A 19654-nucleotide genomic window follows, 5' to 3' on the forward strand; every position below is an offset into this window, starting at 1 on the left:
CAAATTTCCAAGTTTCTAAAATGATTGATACTGATGTTAAAATAAACTATTACCAAGTTCCAATAGGGTGAATGCCAGAGGCTTTAACACACTGAGGATATGACCTCCCATTATATTCTGGAGCTCATATTTGGGATTAATTGGAAAGGGATGGATTCAAAAAGAAGGTATCTGGGGTCTCCAATTGTGTTACAGTTTTTCAAGACAAAAGACTCTGATCTCTCCTGCACTTCACAAACTAAATTACAACAACGGATAAAAAAGAACAATCAAAAAAGACTTCTCACACATCAAAACATGAGAAAAAAAACATTAATACAACTATGTTGATTAAAGAAATCTAAAATGTTTGATGTTACAAAATAGAAAAGAGCTGGTTTTCAGATTATGCTTATGAAAACCTAATGGAAACCAAATACTTGATAGTGGGAGTCACAGAGTGGTATTACTCACTCAACAACCGCATTGTTCTCATAAAAAGGAGCAACAATACGACATTCACACTCCCAGGATGGCGTCTCAGGGTTTATATGCACCATGATTAGTTTCGGGAAAATTGTCAAGGATGACTAAAAAACACTATTCTGCAGGGCTGAAACGATGAGGCAATTAATCTATTGATGAAGAAAAATAATGGCCCACTATTTTGATCATTGATTAATCAAGGTTTCCGAGCAAAAAAAATGAAAAATGTGAAATGTTCAGCTTTTCTTTGTTTTTGACGTGACTGCTAGTTATGGAAAACATTTGTTTTACAATATTATTTTAGACAATATAAGGATTTACTACATGTATGTAATACATGCCAGTACATGGTCAAGAGGACAGGACAGTGCATTAGCAAATAATAAATGAACAATGTGCCTTTTAGTGAGAATCTTGGGGAAAAAAAGGTTGATGAAAATTGCTGCTGCAGAATCTCACAATCCTTTCATGACTAAGAGCAATCACACTCATTCCTATCAGAACTCTTTCAAAGTCTTTCTCATGCCAGATTGTACTTGTTGTAAAAGCAAGCTTACTTTATAACCCAACATCAGAAGTGACAGTAAATCCCCCCCCCCCCCCCCCCAAAAAAAAGCCTTCATGAGGCAGATAGATTGGGACACAAAACAACCTCAACATTCACTGTGGACCAGGTGAGAACAGGCAGACTGGAAAGACCTGGTTCCAGCATGAAATATTTCCCAACAAAGAAACCTGTGGTGCCTCTCGACAGTGATTTCCTGTACGACAAGACTATAAACTTCGAGGGCCAATGCATTCTTCTTCTAATTGAACTGAATCTGTGGTCTGCTGTGTGGGCTGAGGAATCTGGTGTAACGGGGTCTTATGCTTTAGTGATTCTCTCATACGGATTTCTAGCGTTACGGTCGATGACTCGTCTCTACAGCAATGTGAATCTGAAAATTGTTTTCAAGTGGAGGTGCAGATACACTGGAGTATGCTCTATGTACAGACCGGCTACAGCATGCTTTTTACTATTTTGATTTGCACTGGCACGTCAGTGAGGGATAAGACACTGTAAACCTTGAAAATGTGAGGTATGCGTGGCATGTGTGTTTGTCTACTGAGAAAAGCAGGATCCATGGACATTCACATTTAATGAAAACAAGAATAAAAGACCCAATCAATGTTATTATTACTACACCTACGTTCTTACATCCATTCTAATCGGTGTTCACTAATTAGAAATAACTAAATAGTCAACATTAATAACTTCCTTGATTTGACTTTATTTTTTTAATACTTTATGTAGTCTAGTGTTTTGTTTTGCCTACAAGCTCAAAACATTTCACATTATTGTGAAGGCAGCGGCTGATGGCAGACGGGGAAAACACTTAGTGTCAAATGTTTTCTTCCTGTTGTAGTGAGGGACTCCCTGAGGGTGAATGCTTCACATGGGCACAACGCAGAAATCACAGCAGCTATGAACCAGGAGATAATTCACGCTTCCATCATTTATCTTCTTTCTATGGATATGTTGTTGTTATTTGTTTAAAACTCATGAGTCAAAGTCGACTGTGATTAAAAACTAACAACAATTATTCAGAGTTATTCAGTGATCATGCATTGAATGTGATAAACAATAATGAAAAATATCTTCATTTTCTATCATCAGACTGAATGAAACTCTGATAAAATTCCTCCCTTGATGCGTGCAAGGGTCAGGTTATGATCAAACAGAACTAGTTCATATGATGCATTGTCCGACTGCATCGGAAATCAGAAGGGTTTATAGCTCCTGGAAGGCATGCATAACGCGGTAGTGGGTTGTACATAAAAGAATATTGTGTAAGAAATGAAAAAAGAGAGAGAAGCTCGAGCTGCTGGCTCCTGTTTCACCTCTGCACAGCCGACAAATCACAGCGTAAAGTGGGTGTGAATGTCCAACTGTCAGTTTTGGAAAGTTACAAGAAATGGTCAGACGCAGCAACCCGTAATATCACATTGGAAAGGCGTGGGAGGAAGGGGTTTCTGAAGCCGTTTATTTCAGTCCTGACAGAGTGTACTGGCAGCTTAATACAATCTCTGCAGAGAGTATACACCTAGGTAAGACCTAAACGCTCAAGATACTTGTTTGTGCAAGATGCAAGGAAGATATAGCATATTCAAACTATCATAAAAGCACTTCAGTACACTTTAAAAAATAGGAGGATTTGAGAGAAATTACATGTTTTTCTTAAATCTTCTGTGTAAGTGTTCTGTTACTAAAGCAACAACTGTGTTCATCTCTGCAAAATTAGCTTTACTAGAGCATGGACAGGTAAACTAACAGCCTCACTTCGTAGTGAGCTTCTTGATGTAATTTGCTCCACTTCTTAAAATAAGTCACAATCTCTCTCCTCTATTCCGGAGCCTTTAAAAGCCTTGGCACTACTTAAAAGGAATGAGCTGTAACACAATAGCAACAGTCAGTCAGGCACAGGCAAAGAGAGAAAGAACTCAAGCTAGCTCTCATGAGATCCCTCCACTCCCCGAGCTGGACATCAGCAGCAATGCAGAGTGGTGGCTGTGCTCTTTCATTCAAGTGCAGCCTTTCCTTTCTCCCCCCCTCCCCCCTTCCTCTATTCAAAGTAACATTGCCAATGTAATTTTCCATGAGAGCTGCTCCATTTTTCAAGGCCAGTGGCACATTGAGGGAGCTGATGAATGCCTTACTCCTCTAGATTTGTATAATGAGAGGTGGGAGAGTGAGACACACTCAGAGGTGGTTAGCACTTGTACGAAGGAAGTAGAGATGATTTATTCAGCATCCGAGAGCCAAAGCTTTGGGGAGCTTTAACTTAGGACACCGACAATGTAGCCACGCTATTACACCTCTACCATGGAGAACAAGATAGCTACTGAGACACATACTGATTAATGCTCGGATTACACAAGGACATGAGACAGCTAGTTCTTTTAAATGAACAGATAAGTTGTAATGAGGCTGACAAATTTCCAAATCTACTTCCCAACAGTAATTGATTTCTACAGTAATGCTGCTTTGTGGTAACATTTTTCATTTAACTGACCCTAATATACAAACGACACAGACACTTAGAGCAGGTGCAGGATAGCTGTGTACATGTTTCATTTACCTGGATATAATTCAGTCACATCATTGGCGAAAAGGTAAGAAGTTAAAGTGCAAGATGAAAATTTTCTTTTGAATTTACATTTTACAAGCTACAACAACTAAATACATGAAGAACATTGAACTTCAGCCCCACAAAAGGTGTGACAGCCCATAAGCAAGTATGTAGGATTCCCTAATGCGAAGCTGTGAGTCAGGTCAGTCGACATTGTTCACCCATTTTTCCTAAATCAGATTCCGTATCAATTTTCTAGTTTGTGCGAGCTGCAAAAAACTGTAGCCTGTGGACACTGAGCTAGAACTGCAATGACTGGTCGATCAACCAAAACTTAATCGAATTATCATTTTAGGCATTAGCAAATAAACCACACACTTGTGTTTCTACCTCCTCAAATGTGAGGATTTTATGGGTTTTTTTTTCAGCTGATTCATCAATAACGAAAACAATCATTCTTTGAAGCCCTACACCGAACACTAGCTACTGTGACTAGTGTGAGATGAAGAAATTGGATTCTGCTGCTGCCACATCTGTGATGAACAACAGTCTTGTGAAATGCTCATTCTAGGCACAGGGATTATGTTTCTAGCTGATGTTACGGTGGAGTTCAGGAGCTCTGCCGTTTGCAGCAGCCTTTGCTTCGACTGTGGCCAGTGGGAGTATCTGTTACAGAGCCAGCATGGCTTCAGTTCAATGGGCATTTTAAATACACTTTTGTGTTGTAGCTACTGTAATTGTAACTGATGTAAATTTTAAGACATGTTTGCTAACACACGTCTCTTGTACCGGGCAACCTGTCAAATGAACAGCACTGAGCTGCAATTTTTGTCTAGTGGCCACAGTTGGAACTGCAGATTGTGCGACATGCTTGGGTCCAAAATGTCTTTTTACAAAATTAATGGTTGTAGAGCGACAAATAATTCATATGCCAATTATTTTTCTATTAATCATTTAACCTATAACAGATTAAAAAATTGTCAACATCTTCAAATGTCTTGTTTTGTTAAAAAAAGTCCAAAAACCACAATTTTTTGTCGTTTTTTCTACAATTTTTGCTTGAAAAAATTATTGGAATGATTGATATATAATCCACTGCTATCAAAATAGTAATTATCAGCCATGTCAGAATATTATCCTTAGGAACTGTTTTTTGGGCGTGTGTCTGGTGAGCAACCTTCAATGGAATGAATGGGCGTCTTCATAAAACATGCAACATATTCTACAACCGGGATGTTCTCCAATCATTGCAGCTCATTTTCTCACAGGCTCAAATTTTCCCTTAAAACTGCCTTTCACCGATTCCAAAAATTAAAAGGCCGTTCAAATATGTCTGAGTAGACATTATCAAGCTGACTGGTGTCGACACTAGGGCTGGGTCCAAACAAAGTCCAATAGCCCTGAATGTTTTTAAATACATATATTGATTTTATTTGGTTTTATTTTATGTTTTGAGAAAAATTAACTTGCAGTTTTAACACATCCATTAACTGGGGTAGCCAACTTAAAAACTGCTCTTCAGGGCTAAATTGCTGTGTGCAGCAATATAATCACATCCTTTTTTCATCATGTTTTGAAGGATACTTTTCTTCAGTTAGCTATTTGAAAGCAGTTATGACCTCTCTCCTTTATTCACTGCTGTCAACCAATTCATGTTGTTGTTCGTCAAAAGCCTTTTCATTCCAAGTACATTATGATTACAAAGACTTTCCTGAAATTTCTTTTCATAGCGTTCGCTCCAAGGAGACTCTACAGCTTGTGTTCATGACTGGGTGTCCTGGATTTAAGGAATCAAACAGGCTTCCTCGCAGCCCATCCCCCATGCCACTTTCAGAGCAGCAGGAAAAACGACGAAGGCGTGCTTTGCACCAGCTCCCTCCCCCACATACTGCTCCACCAGGCATTACTGGGGCTTGTGGGATTAAGAATGGAACACGATGACAGACAAAAACAGTCCTCAGCACCTCCCTGCTCTGCTGTCTTTTATACTGCGAGAGCATGAAAAGGCTGCTATGAAGCATACAATAGACACAGTGATAGATCAACTCTGAGTGAACAAGATAAGTGTGGGTGAACAGCTACACAGATCTTTATATTGTTCTTGTATGACAATGTCAGCGTTGAAATTGTGTGAAGAAAAAAAAAAAAGTAGAACACGATGTGACATTTACTTAACTTCACAGGCGTAATGTGATGTATATGGCTGACAGTATCTATTATATTCTAGACTGACAAATGGGAACATTTCCCTTATCTGACATTAGGACTCAGGTTTCCATGTACAGTACATAACGCTTCCATAATTACAACAGATGTTGGTATTGATTTTTAACATGGTATTTTTTATTTTTTTTAAATATCAAGGCACTTATGCATCCTTTGAAAATGAATCAAGCCTCCACTGATAAGAAGGAAAGAAAACACCACGATTTGGGGTATTTCCTGTAGCTGGTCTCATATTCATCAAGAGTGGCCTTTTTCACCATGTGGTAATAAGAGAAAACAGAAGTAGATCTTTTTGTGCATCACATGTTAGACAGCTTCAGGGAAAGGAGTGCATCTCTCAGCCTGCTATAAGGAACAGGCTATCACAAAGCACAACTTCATGAATCCTACAATCTTCAGTCCTATAGTGTCCTACTGTATTAATTCACACAGCCGGTATTGTTTCAAAGATGCTTCTCACAGATAAATGCAACTCTACAGCTGTTGCTTTTACAGCAGTCATGGAAAAAAAACTCCAAAACTCATCAGCAGGCTAGTTAGCATAGCTTCAGCACTATGTTTGTGTGTGGATATGTTTTTTTAACTACCAGAAATATTTATTTTTTTGATACATATGTATTTAATGCTGCAAATAACTTTTAGCAACTTTATATAAACTATTGACTGTTAACTGTAAGATAATGGTGCAACATTAGCCGACTAACTGACAACTGCACATCCCTAAAAAAAGCATGGAATTAATAAGTGCCTGTGACAAAGACAAACATCACCACAGACTTTTAAATGAAATAATATATAACAAAACACCAAACAAATCCATGCAGCATGAAAAGAGAGTAAAAGGAAAAGCTTACCTTCTCATTTTTCACCTTCTTTAGCGTCTTGCATTCACTATTACCATTTTCCACCTCCTCTGGTTCAGTTTTTGTGGCCAATGCTGGTACTATCCCAACAGGTTCAAGTGCAATATTCCCCATTTGATTGGCTTCTGCCAAGTCCGTTGATTGTGTGTTCTCAAAGGACGTATTACGACTATTCCCCAAAGCGACGTGGGCTTGAGACACAACATCCTTCTCCGCAGCAGCTATTGCCACGACAGGGGCTCCATCTGTTTTGTCCTTCTTACTTTTCCCAGTTGCCCCTTCTTTCTCTTTTTTACCACTCAGAACACCTCGGGAGGCTTTGCCCCCCTTTTCCATGTTCCTTCCAGAGGTGGAATTACTACCAGCAGCTCCTGCACTTGCTGCTGTGCCTGTTGGCTCCCCCTGAGTCCGTCCTGTAGTTTCTTTTTTGCCCCCATCTCCAGCTGAAGCTTTGCTACTATTGTCTTTAGAGTTCTTACTGCGCTTGTATTTGGATTTGCTTTCCTTGCCTTGAGAGCCAGACACTGGACTAACAAACCTGATGTTGTCAGGCAATGCTGCCACTGCACTGGGTGGTGCCGCCATGCCGTCCTTGGTACCAGACATCTCAAGTTTGTCTTTCTCTAAGTCAGCGTCGAGGTCAATAATCAGATTTCCAACACCAATATCCCACTCATCCCCGCTGTCGTAAGTGTCCACCGCATTAGAGTCCACACCTTTCCCGCCTGCAGTGCCACCACTTAGGGACATTTTAGTGCCAACGGCCCAGGATTGCCTCAGTGAGGTCCGACACCCTCTCAGACGGTTGGGACTCCGGGGCACGGGTTAGAGAATCCTCACGGTCTACTCGTTCCTGTCCCATTTAACCACATATTCCCTAAAAGAGAAATAAGAAAAGAGTTATATTAGACTAATACTCCAGACATAGAAATAATATTACTACAGCTCCGCCATCACGGAACTGAGCATTTCAGAGGGTACAAGACACACAAAAAAAAATCATTTGATCATGGGCCAGTAATTCTCTGATGATCACTGCGCAAACCACTATGGTAATACCCACTGGTGTGACAGCACTGCTCGGAAACCCTCTCTTTATAATCACCTCCCACAGTCGTCATGGCAACCATGGGAAATGTAGCCTAAATCCTGCTTTGACAGCCAAGGTGGCCCCACTGTTCTGAATGACTGGCTCTCTTTTCACGAGGCACTGCTGATAGTGTCACTGCTGATAAATAAGGAGTAGCTGGTCTCACACACACCCCCACCCCCACATGGTTTATGGAGCCGTGCCTTTTCAACTCAAGAGCACAATGGTAATCTTGCATTAACAGAGGAGCTTAAAAACATGAATGAGCCAGTGTATGTCTCAGGAGAACAGTTTGTTGTATTTGCAAACACAATATAGCCCAAAGGTCATCATGTTTCATATCTTTTAGGAAGTAAATACAACATTCCTGTACACATCCCAGCTGTATCTAATTTTGGACCTACTGCAAAACAACCCCGATACAAAGAAAACTTTTAACTGTGTTTTCAATGTGGAAATTAAGTCTACTAAATTTATTTTCTCAATTTCCCAAATGTGTTCTCAGATTACCGTGAATTTAGAAGACCGGAGGTCCTTTTTGTTTTATCTAAATATTTGCAAATCTTTCTTTAAAAAATACGGCAGTGATTGTCTAAGAGTGGAAAAGGAAAATGTGTGTGAAGATGAACTTGTTTGTCGTTGAGTGAGTCATCTTTAATAAAGTTTAGTGAAGTTATACGCTGTATTGCAATTGTGATGATGACTAACACCAGTTAGTCAATTTTAAAAACCACAATGAATAGTATTAGGAATAGTAAAAATCTTCTGTGAGGAAAAATGTTGATGAATGATGAAAATGAAGAATGCAACTGATCAAGCCAGAGCTTATTGTGTACCATAGCTTAACACTGATACAGTGCTGTGTTTCAAAAAGCGTCATGTATAAATAAACATTACTGGGACACATATTTACAACACTGCTAACAATTTGAGTTATAGTAACTCACACGGTTACAAGGTTTCAGCCAATCCCCAATAATCCTGATAGTCTCTTCTTGAAAACTAAGGTATCATTGCACCTTACAAATGTTCTATTTCTTAAATGGAGAACATGCAGTGCTTTCAGTCCAGAGGCTCAATTTAACCCCTCCCAAGCTGTAAATAGCCGGGTGCTGATAGTGTTAAACATGTGCATGAACCGGTACCAGCAAAAGAATCAGACCATCTTTTGAAAATCTTGCACTTACAGACCCCTGAGACTGAGACACTACATGTAGGTAAATAATTAAAAACCCACATCCAGAGTTCTCATCTCCTCGTGCAATGAAGAACGTGAGGGAGAAAGGAAGCCTGAGCACAAAAGACTCAGGGGTGGTGTTTAAGGGTGATCAGATCAATACCTCCTCAAACAGGCATGAATTCTGATGATTCTCTTTGTGCTGCAGAAACTCGACTGACAAAACACAGCAAAACACAGGGGAGCTCTAAAAAGAGTATAGGTTCTTATTTCTAATTGGTAGCCATGGTGTGTTTGTTTTATGTTGTTTCACTTAAGTAATGAATCCTACATTTTGTAGTGGATATCTGAATTATTATTATTTTCCTGTTAAAGTAGATCCATATTCAGATCAGGGCATTTTAACCTATTCATAATTAGATTTTTAACAATGCATCATCTTAAAGGACTCAAGTAAAAAACGGTTCAATTCAAAATTCATCCATGTTTAGAATCAAGAGCTGCAATAATTATTTGCTTAATTAATCTGCAAATATTTGGATAATCGAAAAATGCCAAACATTTACTAGCATTAGTTTCTCAAATGTCAGGACTTGACACTTTTCTTTGTCGTAAGTAAAGTTTAACTGAATATCTGTGGGGTTTGGCCTGTTTGTCAAATAAAACAAGCTAAACAAAATACAGTCAAAAACAGCAGCTTAATCATAAATAATGGTTAGGTGCAGCCCTTTCAGAATCCACATTGTTTCAGCACAAACAAGCTCAAACACTTACTGGTACTGCTAATTAGATGATAAATCAAATTGCTCTGAAATTTAACATAAAAACAATTACCGTTTAAAGTGAGGAAATTCCCACACATTTCATTTACACTAAAGACAATTAATTGAATTGAAGAATTTATCAAACATAAGAAACATGCACATATTTAGCTAACTATTAGCTTCACTCGCTAAACAGTGTTGAATATTTAACTGTTTATTAGACCTATAAAATTACAAACACAGCAGACTCATACTGCAATTTAAACAACAAACTTAAATTATTATTAAATTAAATTATTTCAAAATTGACTTCTCATGCCCAGATTATTAGCCTCGTGTTAATAGAGCTAATCTTGATGGGTTTATCAAATCAAATCCTGAAGCTTCTGGAATAACTATGACAGTATCCAAAAAGATTGTATGGGGATATCAGCATATTTTCTGCTTCATTACTATTAATCGGACAATTAAATTAATCTCCCTATAATGGGAGAGTTTTATACAACAAATGCATCTAACTGTTATGGTTTCATGCTCTATAGTCTTTACCGCTGGGTTGTTCCCACTGAATGACAGAAAAGGAGCCATCTACTATTACTCAGCTCTCATTAGAACAACAGTCCAAGATGGCAGCTGGATAACATAATGCACAGAGCCCATGTTGATTCAGTTAAGAGGCCATTCATATCACCCCCAGCAGTGACAGAGGTAAAACTGTTGAACAATCATTTGATCACCGTGCCTGCTTATTCCTCACAGATGGCTCCCCAAAGGAACAACAGTCGGTGGCAGGTTTTGGAGGGTGGAGAGATGCAGCTGTCCCTGTTTGACTGGGTAAATAGTTGTGAGGTCTAATTTGTCCAACACCTCCACAAAAGAGAGGTTGTAACTCTATCAGCAGTTGACCTACTGTACTGCCCTTAGCTGGAACTGCAGCGCAAGCCTCTTTTGAAAAAGCCCCACTGAGGAAATGTCCCAGTGAGTGCCCCGTTGAGCGAAAGGCATGCAGGCTGTGCAACTCCCAGAGTGCTTGTCCTTTTTTCACAGATCCAGTTTCATTCAGCTATCTATCACAGAGGCCACATAAGGGTGATTCCGCCTTGAAAGCGCAGAAAAAAAAGACGCGGGGAAAAGCCATTTCTGGTCGATTTGCCGTGGAACACAACTACAATCAGACCTGGCATAATGTTGTTTTCTGGATATGACTGTTAGGAACACCAGCTGTGCATGAAACAGAAATTACATTATGAGGTTCATCTATAAAGAACGTTCTGGAACTGACTCTGACGCAGGACTCGTTTAGCCATTTTATGCTTATTGTTTATGTGTGACGGACAGAGGTAAGGAAAGGTGCAAAGGAAAATATCAACATACACAAGGGGAATGCGCATGTTGTTAGGTATTGTATGTGTAAGAACGCAGAACAGTTACTTACAGTTTCAAATTCACATTTAAAAATCTGCTCCTGAGCAGTGTCAACCTGAAAATTTCTTAGTACAATTATCTTGGCCAGAACTATATCTGTACATGATTTGTGAAAACCTTTAAACAGTAGTAAAACGTAGCTACTTTAATGACAGAAATCACCGTCTTTAAATACATTTGTAAGAAAATAGCTTCATTTAGACCAATAAATGTCACGAGGAATGCATATTTACTGGCATGTTACTGGGCCCAGGCCTTTGCACGCAGTTGTTCCTGCTATAATTACAATGATAAAAACATACACTATGTTATGATGTTTTTATTTTATAAGCGAGGTATGTATACATTCATAATGATTATTGCCTAATCTCTACTCCCAGTGCTCGAAATCTCATTAAGGACTGAAAAACGCTTTTCCAAAGTTACTTTAAATTGTCTTGCAGAGATGCAGGGAAGAGTCTGGTTTATCATGGCTCACAGAGGAGATTTTTAACGCCTCCAAACTCTCAGCTGCATGCCTTGCATTGCTGAGGCTCTTCGTTTCAGACAAGCGCTGATGGGTTGAAAAGTGAGGGATATCCAGGAGCACTCGGGCTGGGCCAACACACAACTACAACAATAAACCAAATGGCCAAAGCTACAAGATGGTTTGTTTAACTTCTGTTAATAGCTGTCTTACCATTGCCTTGGGGGGAAGTAACCAAAGAAAAAACAAGTAAAATAAAAAAAAAAAAGACGGAATATTTCATTTATTTGACCTAATTTTTGTGGTATTCTTTCATTTTAGGTCCGTGTGAGAATCTCTACTACAATCTGCTTTCAGTTACGGGCATGTTTTTCCTCTCCTTTGTTGAGTGGTGTAGAGGAGAGACAGGTTGACAACTCATTATGTTAAGTGCAATAACATTTTCCAATAAGTTAAAAACCAAAGATGGACAAACGTCAACCTGAAATGTCGAAGGTCAGGCCAAAATATCTGCATTTTTTAAACGCATGAAATCTTGAGACAGTGGCGAGGAAGCTATCCTGAGAGCACTTGCAGCTCTCTGGCTTTTACAGCTACAAAGAGAAGTTGAAAACACCTTCCTACTCTGTTTCTACACTGTGTTCTAGAGCTGAAAACGCTGGCGCTGAAAACCTGTGTAGACCTACGTTTTTTCCCAAAACATAAAAATGAATTTCGAGGAAGCCACCTCCATCAAATTTTGTGCCATCTCTGCCTCACAACAAAATTCTAGTAGGCCTACTTGTTTTCTCTGTGGATTTTGTAACTGCAATTGCGGCTGTACGCCACTACGGCAATGTAGTGGCGTTGTATCGTAATCCGTGCATCAGGCAGAGCCATCTGAACGCACTGGATTTCCTGCTTGCAGAAGGAGGCGGCAACCTGATTTTGCTGCTATTCAAACAAGTAAATATTATCTCTTTTATACTCAAGCACACACAGCTTCTTGAGAAGTTTCCCTAAATTAACGTTACATCCCATCATGTATGTTTTTTTGCAGAAATGTTTTAAATCCAGATTATTTTAAAAAGACAGTTCGCGAGGAAGAGAATCACGAGGACAGGTGAAACAGTGCAGAGTGCAGACATCATTAGTTCTTCTAATATGGGAAAGAAAAGTGAATTCATGTTACTGACGAGATATGATTACGTTGTCGGGTCTGAGAGTAGGCCTAGTTCTCAGTAACATGTCTTTAGGAGTGTATTAATGAGCGTATTAAAGCCGACGTTTACCTGACCACCCCCCAGTCATACCTTAGTACCATCCCCGCCTAATTTCGTCCAGGAAAAACCCTGTCACAGTAACCTCCATGTAATTGGATTGTGTGCTTGAGCTGATTACCGAAACAGAAATGCATTGAGTCAGTCCAGGTGATGGGAATCAGGAGTTAGTGGGTCAGCCAGCATCTTTATCAGTAAATATGTCAACAACAGGAGCTCACAATCACCAGCAAAGGGTGACCTCACTGGAAAGCCTTCAGGATGCATTATACAGATTATTCTGTTGGTGGGCCTATATTTTATGATAACGTATGTGTATGCGTAATGTATTTCATCTTTAGATCAAATTAAAACATCATATTCAACCTAAATTGGAAACTCAAAGAGGTCACTTTTGGTTGATACTGCTGTTACACACAAAAAGGTTTATTTCAAATATATAACATTATTGCCAAAAGGTCTTTTATCCCTGGTTGCAGCACCTTCCCTTGTCTCTTGGACTGGCAGCTGTGTGACTCAAACCGACAGTAACAAAACAAGTGTGAAATATGCATATTGCTCTCTGGCTGATTGGGCCTTAAGTCCAGGCTCTGGTGTGATACGGCGAAAAACAAAGCTCTCACATAAAACTGCCTCAAACTGCATTATTCTCCATGGTAGTTTTCAGTAAACAGAAATATAGCAATCTGTCTCTATTGTCAGTGCCTTGCATGCTTTGATCACAATTACATAAACACTAAGGTGGAGGAATCAGACGATGTTAAAACAACACTCTGCACTAGGGCTTTCAGGTCAATCAGGGCAATTGCAATGTCGTGTTAAATAAAATACATGCATTACTTGATTGACTACACTGATACTCAGTATTAGCAACCACAGAAAAATGTAAGGCACGTAATTCTTTATATTGCACCCTCACAGCAGAATACACTTGTCTGAGCAAACATATTATACTGTTTACAAAATCCAAGACCAGCCTTTTCAGATTCATGAACACCAGAGTGTGTTTGAAAAGCTCAGTTTTTAATGTGAAAAACAACAGCTCATTATGATATAAAGGGCAAAACCATTATCGATTATTCTGCAAATTATTTTTCCAATTGATTGTTATGTCTGTAATGTCAGGAAATAGTAGGAAAAAAAATTGTCCATTATAATTTCCCACAATAATAAAACACTACTAGCTAAAAGGCTCCATGTCTGATTATCATGAAACCTTAACAACAAGGCTGAGCCAGACCTAGCCAACAGCAATACTTTTAAGTATAGATGCCATCACTGTGATCACTGTGTCTATTCTGAAGAGAAACCTTTCATTTCTAATTCCCAAGTGAGTGAACACCTATTAACCTTTATGTAAAGAAGGCCAAAAGCACTACAAGAATTTAGGCATGTACAGAGTTTGAAGTAGCAAATTACGAACAAATGTTATTAGAGAAATGTGACTTCAACTGCATTAATGAGCAATATGTGAGGGGTGGAGCTAGATGACGTATTGAAGGGATGCTATACATATAAATAAAGAGCTACTCACTGAGTGTTGTATACTTATACAACACAATTTAGAGATGATCACCCAGCAGCCAGCAGAGCCACCATATGAAAATAGTCTGAGACAAACTACTTTCCAACCAACATTAATGTGGAATCACACAGAAAGTCTTTATCTAGACAGCTTGAGCTCCTTTTGATAGTGATATCAATAGATTAAATGAAAGAATAAAGACTTGCTCTCAAGAGTTTAAGCAGCTGACAGATGAAGTCAAGTTGGTGTGAACTGTAATCAAATTGAGCTAAATATCACACTTAAAATATTAGAAGTAAACAAACATTTGTCTCACATGAATCAAAGCAGCTTCAACTACATTTACTGTCATTTGAAAGTAGAAAATGTTTGCCACAGTAAATGATCTTACTCTCATTCACACAAGCAAGTGCCTGTCACAAGGTACTTGTTCGCTGTGAAATATTATTAGAAATAACTTCATTGTCAGCATGTTGTCAACATTATTCTTCAATAGTCATAGAAAGGAAAATATGGAAAAATAAATTACACAAAGACCATCATTTTGCCAAGCCAAAATAGTGGTAGCCAGTCTAAACTGGGAATTCAATCCACCCATGAGTACAAATAAATAATCAAATTGTGGCTTGTCTGTGGCAACAGCCGATGCAGAGGTCGGAAAGAACACTTACACATTGGCCAGGGAGTAAGGAAGCCCTGATGTTAAATACTGACAAGGTGCCAGATTGATTTTTCCTGTGCTCAAAGAGGACTCTAGCAGAAACAAGAGCAGCTCCATTAACATGCTCAGCCATTCCACTCTGCCATGATTTCTGAATTACAAAAGCCAGTCACTTGGATTCTCAAAACACTTCTAATTATCTTTGGTCTCTTCATTCTATAATTGAGACACTCTGTCTCAATGCAAGTCGATATAGTAACAGCAGCAGTATCTACTGTGACACACTTGATTGTGTTTGTGGTCAACTGTAAAGTAAGCTCAATGAGTGCGTGCTTAATCTCTCAGTGGACAGACTGAAGTTTATAATGAATTTTAATATATCATTATTAAATCCATCTGTATGGTGGAGTGTGGTTAAATACTAATGAGGCATATTCAAGTGGTTTGAGAAACTTTCCATGCTCTGAGAAATCCTCTGGTTTGTTGTCGTTCAATGCCATCTAACCTCAGCAGTTCCATATATTTGCACATGGTCATTTTCACTGAATACTATTTCTGTAATTTGAATGTTAAAAAAAAAAAAAAAAAATTTCAGTTGCAGGGTACTTACAGTTTGTGACCGTTTACACAAACATAAAACAAAAAATAGCAGAAAATATGTTGTTTGGATATTAAACCAATTAGGGCTGCATCTAACAATTACTTCATTAGTGATTAATCTGCTGAATTTTTCCCCCTTTTGGGTAATCAATTAATCATTTTATCTATAAAATTACAGTAAATAGTTGCAGGTTCATTTGCTGTTGATTAATTAATCCATTAATTGTTGTCGCCCCCCCCCCCCCCCCAGAGTTCCTATCGTTACCAGTAGTCTCTTTTTGTTAAACAATCTAATGATAAAAAAATCATAACTATTTACCATTAAAGCATTGTTGATTAAAATTAGAGCTTTACAACTAATATCACTTTTGTTTTTAGCTATGGTATATCTTTAATGAACCAACATGACATTTAATCCAAGTCTACAATGTTTGTGATGGAATTATCAATTATACCTTAAATTGTCAACAGACATAAAACGAGTATCATTCATGATTGAATTAAATAAGCTTGGATTTGCTTTCATTCAACAGTAGATGGTTTTGAGACCTCAAACTTTTTATTAATCCCTTAAGTATATGCCGGTGTCATCTGCATAACGTTGCAACAACATATTCATCATCTTGATTGCAAAGATACTGAAAACAGAAGGGACCAAGTCAGGACTTCTGTGGTGATGCCATTTATTATGCTGGATAACTGACAGAGAATTGTCTGCTTTAATGTGATGGGTTTCAGATAATCGTGCAATAAGTATGAAATTCATGTCCACAGCTCAAGTCGGGTTATGAAGATTAAAGTAATTGTGAATTAGGCAAGCAGGTACCAACAGTTCAGCAAGACATTGAGACAGAGATCATATAGTACATTACAAAGACCTGCTTGGTGACATTATTATGGAAAGACAGAATAAAACACTACATCAAATATATGTCCTGTACAATAGGGTGATTCCCTCACTGGACAAGTTGTACTAAACCAAGTGTAATATATAGAATGTCATTTTGGACATAATTTCATCCAAAAGGTCAAAGCACTCTTGGATGAAAAGAATATTTTTTTTGTTAGGGTTTATGGTTTCGAAAATCTACAGTAAAACTAGAAAACAAGACAAAGGAACTTCACCATTAACCATGAAACTGAATTATTCATAGGCAGGGAAAGTACCTGTGGAGATAAGGGAGCTCTTGAAGTGCTCTGTGTTGACTTTGGTGTCGACAACTAAGCCCCCTCCACAGCCAGATATTAGAGTTAGTAAAAATAAAACTTCAGGGTGTCTTCACATCAGGCAGTGCTGCAAAGGTGTTTTGAACTTAACAACTGGTCTTGATAATTGGTCTTACTCTGCCGTCAAAATAGTGTTCCAACGTGATGACCAAGAGGTTCGCACAACAGCACCAACTGGCAAGAATCTGACATCTCGTCACAAAACACCTCGAAAGATCTCGCAGCAACATGACATGAAGGTTCAAAAATGTGCAAAACAAAAAAAACAAATCCAGGAATGAGCAAACAACAACTTCCTGAGTGATTGTTGTCGTTTCTTGTGGATGGATCAACTATCAGCTAAATACAGTCTAAATACAGCTGGTTATGCCAGCTGTCATGAACAACCCACTGTATTATGTAAGCAAATATACATATTTCCATGTAAAAGGAATTAAATTCATTAGTTATTTTAGCAGCAAAATATTGTAGATGAGCTAATATGCAGCTGTAGGAGAGACGCTAGTTTCTTTTAAAAGGTTATATTTTCCAGAGGTGGTAAACAACATGTCATGCTGATGTGTGCTCAGCAGCATGAAAGCTGGAGCTTCTTGTGTTTATCTGTGATTAAAAAGAGGTTTAATATTGTCAAATAAGAATAGCCGTGGTAAGTATTAGCAGGAAGGTTATTGGAATTAACTTGAGACTTAGCCACTCCACTCTTGGGGTTGGGGGGGGGGGGTTGTTCAGTAAACTCAAGGTCTGTCTGTTCCATCATCATTGTGACCATCACACCCGACTGCCTACAGTTAGTTAACTGAAGTCAGGCTTCAAACCAGGATTATTAACTCGTGTGAAGATACCACAAAGCTAAACCTACGGTGCATGTCTTTTTGTTCACTGTGATTCAGCAGAAAGTCCACTTTTGCACTGCGCTTCAAAACTAAAGAGGGGAGCTTATCAAAATGAAGGAAGTATCAGACACCACTATACATGTAAAATGAGAAGCAGCACATTTGAAAAAGAAAGAAGCACTTACTGTAAAATTAACATGGCAAAGATTCTATTAAGGTTTTAAGGTTTTAAGATGGATTTTCTTCCTGAAACCCTAAAACCAGGTCCAGATGGGACAATGAGTCAAACAGACAGGCCAGTTTAAAGATATATGACACATTGCCACAACAAGCAAGTAGAGTACTTAGAAGTGCCGCACAGTACTTGGACCGCCCACTATGCACAATTCACACTTGAATGCCAGTACACGAGTACTCGGAGTTGGTTCATTCGAGATGTTTCTCTCCAGTTCTGCCTTCATCTGACACATAAATCAAGCATTTGTCCTCATTTAAAACTAGGTGTAGGAATTTGGTTTAAACTGAGAAAGAAGAAAAAAAGAAATGAAAACTTGACTTATAATTGGTCCTTATTTTATTGTCGGTATAAGTACATAAAAAAAATTAAAAAACTCAGGTAGGGCACAGACACTGCTAAAAACTGTCTGTGACAAACCCTGCATTGTCTGTAACAATTCTGAACTGTTATAATCTCAAACGTCCCTATGGAACAGTTTCCCTGTCAATCAATGTTATTCTATGGTTTTCTCCTCGATCCAGGAGGAAAAGAAAGAATGAGTTGGATAAATGTGTTGGGTAAATGAAGCTAGTTTCTGTTACTGAAATACAGACAGACAAATGAGGGAGAGGGAAGAATTGTGAAAGGACAAGGCCTGGGGCTACAGAGCAGACAGTCCCTTGTCTAACACTGCTGGGTGTGTGTGTGTGTGTGTGTGTGTGTGTGTGTGTGTGTGTGTGTGTGTGTGTGTGTGTCTCTTTGTCTTTATGGGTCTGTGTCTGTGGAATAGAATAGAATAAGATAAAGACACTATTTTTTTTTTTTTTTTTTTTTTACTTCAGTCTTTTGTGTATTGTTTATTACATGCATTTTAACAAATTCTAAAAACTCGTATCCATCTGCACAGAATACATTCAGTCACATTAATGGTATCTGCATATACCTTCTCTGGACATTTCAAAATGCTAAAGTAGTTTAATCAAGGAAAGTTCTATTATCCTACTACATTGTAAATGGCTGACTTGTAACACAGCAATAAAAGCACCACATGGAACAGTGGTGTTGCTGCTCCTGTGGGGAGTCAGGGGTCTAACTATGAGAAGACAGCAGGCCACTGCTGAATGACTAATACACTGCACTACTGTTTGTACCATGTACAGTTGAGGTGTTGCCATATAAGTGTCTAACTAGAGAGAGGGCATGGACAACCATTAACCTCGAATAACTGCCAGCCTCCCTCCCAGCTGCTGCTTAACAGAAGCAGAGTCAACAAAGCGAGTCTCAAATGCCATTGTCACTCTCACATGGTCGCTTTCCAGAATCGATGCAGCAGTGATCTTGTTCCTGAGAGGCACAAGTGTCACATTCAAAAATTGATGAGTATCAGGAGAAGGCACCAATTTAGACCCAATTCATCATTGATTGAATACTGTAAGTTTTTCACAGTGCTTGGATCAATTACTGACCATTTAATTCCACTATCTCTAAATTTTTCCTTTTTTGCACAACACATCATATTAAATACTTCCATCTGCAGTGGTTCCATCTTGCAACTTAATCTTGCTCCTAAAAACACAAAATGTATCTGACAATGAGCGCTGACAGTTGTACAAGAAAATGTATGTATAAGAGGGGGAGGAGTAGCATTCTGCATTTCAGGGATGATAAAGTAAGTGTTCCCATTCAGCTACACCCAGTGTGTAATAAAAACTGAACTTGTGTGTTTTGATGCTTTCATATTTTTTC

At 38.6% G+C, this 19654-nt stretch overlaps 1 protein-coding gene across 2 annotated transcripts in view; it reads right to left on the reverse strand.

The window, feature by feature from the left end:
* The window catches only part of LOC130166947 (zinc finger protein 609-like), a 75177-nt gene that overhangs the window by 45085 nt on the left and 10438 nt on the right, over positions 1-19654 (reverse strand). For both annotated transcript variants that reach the window (XM_056372823.1, XM_056372815.1), the window contains exon 2: positions 6656-7541. In XM_056372823.1, the coding sequence (XP_056228798.1) occupies positions 6656-7414 (759 nt within the window). In that variant the 5' untranslated portion in view covers positions 7415-7541. The remainder of the gene's footprint in view (positions 1-6655; positions 7542-19654) is intronic.

This window comes from Seriola aureovittata, chromosome 1 (assembly GCF_021018895.1).
Source record: "Seriola aureovittata isolate HTS-2021-v1 ecotype China chromosome 1, ASM2101889v1, whole genome shotgun sequence".
In the NCBI taxonomy this organism is placed as follows: Eukaryota; Metazoa; Chordata; class Actinopteri; order Carangiformes; family Carangidae; genus Seriola; species Seriola aureovittata.